At 41.0% G+C, this 9,770-nt stretch overlaps 1 protein-coding gene across 1 annotated transcript; it reads left to right on the top strand.

Annotated features, from left to right (window-relative positions):
- The first annotated feature begins 365 nt into the window (after positions 1–365).
- LOC311295762 (zinc-binding protein A33-like) lies at positions 366–9,510 on the top strand. The gene is made up of 6 exons (XM_084417264.1): positions 366–1,014; positions 5,827–5,922; positions 6,126–6,356; positions 6,454–6,476; positions 6,558–6,676; positions 8,397–9,510. Exons 1-6 carry the CDS (start codon positions 619–621, stop codon positions 8,882–8,884), a joined length of 1,353 nt encoding a protein of 450 aa, XP_084273390.1. The 5' UTR covers positions 366–618; the 3' UTR covers positions 8,885–9,510.
- The last annotated feature ends 260 nt before the right edge of the window (positions 9,511–9,770 follow it).

Raw genomic sequence — 9,770 nt, forward strand, 5'->3', positions numbered from 1 at the left:
CGGGATAGCCTTCATTGCCCTCGTCCATCGATGAGTCTTGGGTGTCCAACACTGTCTGGTGTGTGAAATGTGTTCCCCACGATCAACATCAATGCTTTCATGTTTGCACGAATCATTTCACACACCAGACTGCTTTATAAACGAGGTCAGTAAAGCTGGTTTTGCTAAGAAAACATGTATAAGCATTTTGAGGTCGTTTATAATTAATAGTTTTGTATTGTAATTGTTCTTTTGTGTTTTATTCAAAGTTTTACAGCATTATTTTTTAACATTTTAATGCATGTCCATTTTAAATACATTTTACCTGAAGAAATCTTGACGTTTCTGTTTGACCTGTTTGTACACACCCAAAGGTTATAAACTCCTCCCTCTTACAACACTAACTAGGAAGAGACTGACTTGTTATTTCTCCTTTCTGTCACACCGACATTGTCTCAACAAAAACAATAACGAATAAGCAATCAATGGAGAACACAGAGAATAACTTTACAGGATGATTTTTGTGATGTTCATTTCTGAACAGACAGCAGATCTTTGATTCTCATCTTGATTCATTTTTGAAAACTGTCATTCAGGAAGTGAAAGTAAAGTTTAGTTTGCGAGACTCAAACAGAGAAAATGGCTTCAGCAGCTGAAGATGATTATATTTGTCCTGTTTGCTGTGAAATCTTCAAGGTTCCTGTTCTTCTGTCCTGTAGTCACAGTTTTTGTAAAGAGTGTCTACAACAGTTCTGGAAAACTAAGGAAACTCAGGAGTGTCCTGTCTGCAGGAGGAGATCCTCAAAAGGTGAACCTCCATCCAATCTGGCATTAAAAAACTTGTGTGAGTCGTTCCTGAAGGAGAGAAATGAGAAACGCTCATCAGGATCTGAGGATATCTGCAGTTTACACAGTGAGAAACTCAAACTCTTCTGTCTGGAGGACAAACAGCCTGTGTGTATAGTGTGTATTAATTCACAAAAACATGACAATCATAAATTCAGACCCATCAGTGAAGTGGTTTCATCTTACAAGGTAAGACAAATGTTTCTTGTTTCACATGTAAAGAACAATAATTAGTCATAAACTTAGATATCATCACATTCATGCATTACTATTTCAATGTAATTTTACTCAACTTTATATGACATTTACTGTGCTGTAAAAGTATTTGCCCATCCTGATTTCTTATGTTTTTGTGTCTCATACTAAATAGTGGAGCCTTTTTCATAGATATCATAATTTTGTAAAAAAAAGAGCACAATTGTGCAGAGGTGGATTGACTCACTATTCTTTGAATCATTGTCTTGTTGCTTGGGCTTCAGTTTGCAGACTAAAGATGGGATATCTTGATCCAAGATGGCGGCGCGAGTACATCGCGAGGCTCGCGGTCTCTCCAGATTCTGTAATTTAGCAGTATTTTTCTTGCTCATTTCGGGTCTGTTCGTCCAGAACAGTTGTGCCTTAACATCGTACACCCAAGGTGAGCTTTTGGATATTGGTTTGCGAATTTCCGACAGTTTTATGGACAACCTTCGACTCCTTCCTGAGATCGCCAGATCACCCGAGGCTATGCACTCTGCCCGGCCGGGCGGAAGTGCTCGCAGGCGCCGGCGAGATCGTAAACAAAGGCGGGGGAAGCGCGGAGGACTAAGAGCTAAGCTAAAGCTAACACCACACCGGCTCTCTTTACCCAGCATTTTCCTTGCCAATGTACGGTCGCTGTTGAACAAAATGGAGGAGATTCGACTCAACATCACATACAGCAAGAGACTTTTGAACTGTAATGTTCTAATTTTCACGGAAACATGGTTAAACAGCGGAATACCGGACAACGCTATTGAGCTAGCGGGACGCCATACATTCCGGGCGGATAGAACATTACATGGCTCCGGTAAGACCAGAGGTGGTGGATTGTGCATTTACATTAACAAAGCTTGGTGCACAAACTCTGCTATTGTTGGGAGACATTGTTCAGCTAACCTTGAGTTTCTCATGGTTAAATGTAGACCGTTTTATCTACCGCGGGAGTTCACTTCCACTATTATAACTGCAGCCTATATTCCCCCGGATGCTGATGCCAAGTTTGCTATGAAAGAACTTCACGCAGCCATCAGTAAACAACAGACCGTTCACCCGGAAGCTGCGTTTATTGTTGCGGGTGATTTTAATCATTCAAACTTAAAGTCAGTGCTACCGAAATTTCACCAGCATGTTTCCTGTCACACCAGAGGAAACAAAACCTTAGACCATGTTTACACAAACATGGCTGAAGCTTACGTCGCGACACCCCTCCCCCACTTGGGACAGTCAGATCACCTTTCTTTGTTCCTCACCCCCAAATATGCACCTCTGATCAATCGCGTGAAGCCATCAGTGAAGACCATCAAGGTGTGGCCTGCGGGGGCAGATTTCTCACTCCAGGAAAGGTTTCTACACACAGACTGGAGTATGTTTGCTTCTCAAGCCACCAGTGGCTCTCACACGGACATTGACTGCTACACCTCCTCTGTACTGGATTATATTAATACCACCATTGACAGTGTTACAACCCAGAAGCAGATCACCACATACCCAAATCAGAAGCCATGGATGAACAGGGAAGTGCGACTCCTATTGAAGACACGCAATACTGCCTTCAGATCAGGAGATGCACAAGCCTATAGCACATCCAGAGCAAATCTGAAAAGGGGCATCAAAGAGGCCAAGCACTGCTACAAGCTTAAGATAGAGGGACACTTTTCCAACGCTGACCCTCGGCGCATGTGGCAGGGCATTCAGGCCATCAGTGACTACAAACCCTCTCACTCCACCCCCACAGCCACTGATGTCAACTTCCTGAACGAGCTAAATGACTTTTATGCTCGCTTTGAAAGAGACAACAGAGAAACTGCCACCAAGCTCAAATCCTCAGCTGACCACCCACCGATCACACTCTCCTCCACAGATGTCTGCAATGCACTGAGCAGGATCAGCGCGCACAAGGCTGCTGGACCAGACAACATCCCTGGACGCGTACTCAGGGCATGTGCGGAGCAGCTCGCTGGGGTTTTTACAGACATTTTCAACCTGTCTCTTGCCCAAGCAACTGTACCAACATGCTTTAAATGCACTTCCATTGTGCCAGTGCCAAAACACTCCAGCCCGAAGTGCCTTAATGACTACCGCCCTGTAGCACTCACACCCATCGTAATGAAGTGCTTTGAGCGGCTGGTCCTGGCACACCTAAAAGACTCTCTACCATCCACATTGGACTCACACCAGTTTGCCTACCGTAGCAATAGGAGCACAGAGGATGCAGTCTCCATGGCACTGCACTCTGTGCTCACACATCTGGACAATAAGAACACTTATGCACGCATGCTGTTTGTTGACTTCAGCTCAGCATTCAACACTGTCATCCCAACTAAGTTAATAGCCAAACTTGGAGACCTGGGCTTCAACACCTCCATGTGCAACTGGATTTTGGACTTCTTGACCAACAGACCCCAGAATGTTCGATCAGGCTCCAACTGCTCCACATCCATCACACTCAACACTGGTGTACCACAGGGCTGTGTGCTAAGCCCGTTCCTCTACTCCCTCTTCACCTCCGACTGCAAGCCTGTGTACGGATCTAATTCCATCGTCAAGTTTGCGGACGACACTACGGTGATTGGTCTCATCAGCAACAACGATGAGACTGCCTATAGGGAGGAGATCAAGCACCTGGCCACATGGTGCACCGAAAATAACCAGCTCCTCAACACCACCAAAACGAAGGAGCTCATCGTGGACTTCAGGAAAGTGTCAAGAGGCACACACGACACCATCCACATCAATGGAATGGCTGTTGAGCGTGTCTCCAGTTTCAAGTTCCTGGGGACCCACATCTCGGCGGACATGACCTGGACAACCAACACCTCCAGCCTGGTCAAGAAGGCTCACCAGCGCCTCTTCTTCCTGAGGACACTGAGGAAGAATCAGCTTTCCTCCACTATCCTGGTGAACTTCTATCGCTGTGCAATAGAAAGCATCCTGACCAACTGTGCTACAGTGTGGTATGGGAGCTGTTCTGTTGCAGAGCGCAAGGCACTGCAGCGGGTGGTGAAAACCGCCCAGCGCATCACTGGGACTCCACTACCTGCCATCGAGCACATCCAGAGGAAACGCTGTCTGCATCGAGCTCGCAGCATCCTTAAGGACTCCTCTCACCCAGCCCACAGACTGTTTTCTCTCCTGCCCTCCGGCAGGCGTTTCAGGTGCCTCCGGACCAGGACCAGCAGACTAAAGAACAGTTTTTTCCCCAGAGCTGTCTCTTTATTAAACTCTAACCCTCATTGATCCCACTCCCCTTATATACTGATTGACTCTCCTCTCCCTCCTCACACCTGCCTCCATTTTGTTATTTGCAATACTATAATGTTCATTTGCACTGCTGACTGTTATTACAGTAACAACTGTTTACATATGCATCTTGTACTACTACCTTGACTGGTATATGCTCATTTGCACTGCCGACTGTTTATTTACAGTACCGACTGTTATATATACATTGCAATATCGTACCTTAACTGTAATATGCAATTACTTTCCACTGCACTCACTCGGATAGCTTCTGTCCAAACTTTATTTGCACTACTTTAAATCCATTGTTATACTGCTCATTAGCCTAACTTATACATATATCTATTTGTAAAATTCTGTTTATAGTAATATCCATCTGTATATTATGCTCACATTCTGTTTATAGTAACAGCCATCTGTATATATATTCATAGTACATATCTATCTGTAAAATTATGTTTATAGTAACAGCCATCTGTATATTATATTCAGTACATATCTATCTGTAAACATTCTGTTTATAGTAATAGCCATCTGTATATTATTATATTCAGTACATATCTAGCTGTAAATTCTGTTCACAGTAATAGTTATCTGTATATTATATTCATAGGACAATCTATCTGTAAATTTTTGTTTATAATAGTATTCAACTCTATATTTATTCAGTACATATCCATGTTCTGCACTTATGAACCACTGTATATCCTGCACTTGCTGCTATTGCACTTCTGGTTAGACCTAAACTGCATTTCGTTGCCTTGTACCTGTACTTGTGTAATGACAATAAAGTTGAATCTAATCTAATCTAATCTAATATTGTGCTTTAGCATTTTCTGATAGAAAATAAGAAAATTCAGTTCCTACGATGTTGTTCTTGGCCCTTTGGTGACTTTGAGCCACTTCTGGGAAGGTTTGCTACTGTGCCGAGTTTTTCCATTTGGATATAATGGCTCTCGCTGTGGTTCTTTGAGTCCAAGGGCCTTTGAAATAGCTTTGTAATCCTTCACAGTCGGATGTATTTCAATCACCATCTTCATCGTTATTCCTGGAGTTTCTTTCACCTTTGTCAATAGTGTGTTACTGTTTAAGACCTTTTAACCAACTTCATGCTGTTGAAAAAGACCTATTTAAGTGTTTATTTGATTGAACAGGGCTGTAGTGATCAGGACTGGCTGTGTTTAGTCCAGCTGAACAACATTATAAATACAGTTTCAGAGATTTGAGGAATTGGTAACTACGGGGCCAAATACATTATTACGCAGGCCCAGTTAGTATTGGATAACTTTTTTGCTTCAGTAAATAACATTGTCATTTACAAACTGTACTTTGTGTTCACTCAGGTTGCCTTTGTTTTGTGGTAAGTTTTAATTTCTGAATCAATTTAGTATAAGATTTACACAAAAACAGAAGAAATCAGGGTGGGGGTCAATACTTTTGCACAGAATTGTATGATCATATCACTGTATTTTCTTCTCTTCTCTGTAATCTGGTGTTTAATGAATGTTTGTTCAATTCTAGGAGGAGCTCAATACAGCACTGACGTCCCTACAACAGAAACTTCGACACAATGAAAATAATAAAGGAGAGTTTGAGAAAACAGCTCAACACATCAATGTGAGGAAACAGAATCAAGAGTCATTTTCATTACAGCTGGAGGATCACTGTATACCGTTATAAATCGATATATTTAATATAATGGATTCCAGTTGATTATTTCTGTAAATGACGAGCAGCTTCTGCTTCTGGATCCGTTACATGTCGGGTATCCGAGATTTGTGTTGATTGAGATGACTGAAGTGAATGTGATTTGATTTCAGTCTCAAGCTGAGCACACAGAGCGTCAGATTAAAGAAGAGTTTGAGAAGCTTCATCAGTTTCTCAGAGACGAAGAAGAAGCTACAATCACTGCACTGAGAGAGGAAGAGGAGCAGAAGAAGCAGAAGATGAAGGAGAAGCTGGAGGAGATGAACACACACATCTCAGCTCTTTCACACACGATCAGAGACATGGAGGAGATGATGAAAGACAATGACGTCTCGTTTCTAAAGGTGACAACCCAATCTGGCTTGTAAAACTTGTATAGAGACTCATTGACAATGAGAGTGTTTGATAAGATATTAAAATGTTTTCAAACTCTATTACCAGAGCTTTAAGGCCTCAATGGAAAGGTGAGTGAGCTGCTCGTATCTCTTCTCTCAGTGGATCTGAACTCAAATTCACTGCAGTTCTGACTCCTGAATGTTCCTCAGAGTCCAGATCTCACAGCCGGATCCACGGATGAGTTCTGGAGCTTTGATTCATGTGTCGCGTTATCTGGGTAACCTGCCGTTCAGAGTCTGGAAGAAGATGCTGGAAACTGTCCAACACAGTGAGTCTCAGCAGATTTGACACCAGTGCAGAAGATAGTTCACATATAAACACACACAACATCAACATTTGATAGAAATATATTTAATAATTACTTGAATTTCTAAGTGAATATTTCAGAAAATCATCAGATCATACAGCGAACTCATAATGAAGAGTCTATTCCTCTTGGTTTATGTTTATGTATTAGCAGGGCCTGAAGTTAACTTTTTTGACCACCGGCCACTGTGGCAGGTGGATTTAAAAATCCACACGCCACAGTGACTTTTTACCAGCCAGGTTTTTTTTTTTTTTTTTTTTGCCTCATAAAAGGTGAAAAAAAAAAGGAATTGCACAAACATTTGTTCTTTAACTTGTAAGAATACACATTTAAGTGATGTCAAGTTATTAACGAGACCCATACAACAAGTAAAAATAACTCTTAGAATACATATAGCAGCTAGACCTAGTGCAGCTCGTATGTAAACAAATCACACGCGGCTGTGTTGATGGCTGGGCAGCTGTTAGTTACAGCGTTCAGGAACCGTTAAGCAGAACTAAATTAATATTGTTATTACTGGTAAAGTTACCGGGTAGGCTACCGGACATTTGGACACAACATCTGTGCAACTGTCATTGTACTGTAGCCTATGTCAGCGTTGCATTCTCTCATCTCATCTCACCAACAGTTTAATACAACTCACACATTCAAACATAGTCAGAGAAGACGCATCTTTCTCTCCGATCACATACGTTCCGAAACACTCAAACTGCGCTGCTTTCACAGATGCTTTCTTTACTCCAGTAATGTGCCGCCACATTTTTAGCTAAAATCCAACGAAACATACAACTTCGTTTGAATGTCAAAGAACAACAGTTGCAAAAAAAAAAAAAAAAAAAAAAAAAAAACACACACAAAAAAAAAACCTTCGCCACTTTAGTTACTGTTGCTATGTCCGACAAGCTACACCGCGCTCACGCCAAACCATGATCTCACGCAATGAAAAACACATCGCGCAGCAGAGACGCTGACAACACGCTGACAGACAAGACAGTGGTTACTTTTGATATTAAACAAAGTCTCAACGTTAAAATTTGGTCATTTTTAAAGAAATTTAGACAATACCGTTTTGTGGCTCTGTAATGTATCTTGACAGATCGCTGTGGCGCCTCAAGTTAAAGCTGCTTGTGAACCGATCATCTCTTCCTTCTAGTTAATTTATTGCATCAAATAAACATGAATGAACATAAGAAGGAATGTAGTTTTAACTGCGGAAAGATGTCAGTAGGCTTACTCAGTACACTCCGTTTTTTCAAGTTCAAATCCTCCAACGTTGAACTCTCGTGACTGCTTTGTCGGACAAAAAAAAAAAAAGGCGGATTCGGCGGATTATGATTGGCCAGATCGCCTATCAATCAAACTCCCCGCGAAGGGTCGATTCTCATTGGCTGCCTGCCAATGTGGCAGGTAGATTGACAGTGTTACCCGCCAATTGCAGAATTCACCCGCATTTGGCGTGTGGTCGGGTGTTAATTTCAGGCCCTGTGTATTAGAATACAAGAGTGTTTTTTGAATACTGATATTAAACCTGAAGCCTCAATCCATTCTGACAGCAACTGAGAGACCATTGTTATGATTGCATGATTTATGATCTCTTTCAACAATTTTTTTTTTTTTTTTTACATTTACATTTCTAATACATCATATTTCATCCTGTAATCTGATGTTATTCTCTTTGCAGCTCCGTTGACTCTGGATCCAAACACAGCACATCCTCATCTCACACTCTCTGCTGATCTGACCAGTGTGTCGCTCAGTGATGGAGATAAAACACTTCCTGATAATCCAGAGAGGATTGACTGGTATGAATGTGTTCTGGGATCTGAGGGCTTTAACTCAGGAACACACTGCTGGGATGTGGAGGTTGGAGACAATACATGCTGGGTTCTTGGAATAACAACAGCATCAAACCAAAGGAAGGGACTGGATTTCTTGAAGTCTAATGTCTGGTGTGTAGTGTACATAAACAGCAAATACAACTCAAAATCCCCAGAGCAACGCCCCACTGTCTTCACTGTTAAACAGAAGCTTCAGCGTGTGAGAGTTGAGCTGGACTATGACAGAGGAACAGTGTCATTCTCTGATCCTGTAACTAAAGACTGTCTGCTCACATTCAGGACATCCTTCACTGAGACTGTCTTTCCAGTAATGGCAGGGCAACTCCTCTGAGGATCTTACCAGTTAAACTGTTTATTACAGCAGAAAATCACAGTTAAATCTGCTTCTGCTTCTAGATTAATACAGTTTTGCAAATTATGCTTTGATAATAACACTGTAATTAAAGGGTCTCATTGATCAATCACACTTCAATGTAAAGTTTAGAGCCAAATTAACCCTTGTGTGTCCTTAAGGACGTGTTTGTCTCTTTCTGAGGATCTTTAAATAATTTTTTCCTGTGTTAATGCCAACTGCATCAATTTTGGCACAAGTGTGTATTTTTCATTTAAATTTTCTTATTTCCTTTCATAAATCACTGGGTACACACAATATTTACACTCATGACCTTAAGGATAAAAATGTCCCTATTAAAACCCATTAAAACTTGCAGTCTTTTTATAAAAGTTGCTTCTCTCCTCTGAATATGTGCCACTATTTTTGAGAATTTTCTGAAAACGACATATATACCCAAATAAAAATGTCTGCAGCTCTTAAACCCTATATGGTCTATGAGCATTCCCGGCTGAACAGATGCAATTTACTCTCAGGAACTGATGTTTATGAAGAATTTTATTCCCAAAACACTGTAAGAGCTGAATAAAAGGAAACAAACAAATAAACATTAGACTTCTCACTGCAAATTGTACATAAATGTCCATAACAAACGGACAAACTAATGAATACACATTTGCAATCTGATTAACTACACCATAAATAGTGTGACAATAAATCAAGTGTTTAGTATGCAGACTAATGTAATAACCTTGCCTTATTTTATTATTATGAATAATTTTAACACTGACAATAATAATATTTAATGCAGATAAAGCACCTTCTAAAAATGAGTTTTAAACAATTGACAAACTTCTTTCAAAGTGCTTTACCTCTATGACCAATA

Source organism: Rutilus rutilus (genome assembly GCF_951802725.1).
Source record: "Rutilus rutilus genome assembly, chromosome: 1".
NCBI lineage: Eukaryota > Metazoa > Chordata > Actinopteri > Cypriniformes > Leuciscidae > Rutilus > Rutilus rutilus.

Coding starts and splice junctions, on each gene's coding strand:
- LOC311295762 (XM_084417264.1), top strand. CDS start 619: ATGGCTTCAGCAGCTGAAGATGATTATATTTGTCCTGTTTGCTGTGAA. Junction 6,477..6,557: donor TTTAAGGCCTCAATGGAAAG/GTGAGTGAGCTG, acceptor AATGTTCCTCAG/AGTCCAGATCTCACAGCCGG. Junction 6,677..8,396: donor GCTGGAAACTGTCCAACACA/GTGAGTCTCAGC, acceptor TTCTCTTTGCAG/CTCCGTTGACTCTGGATCCA.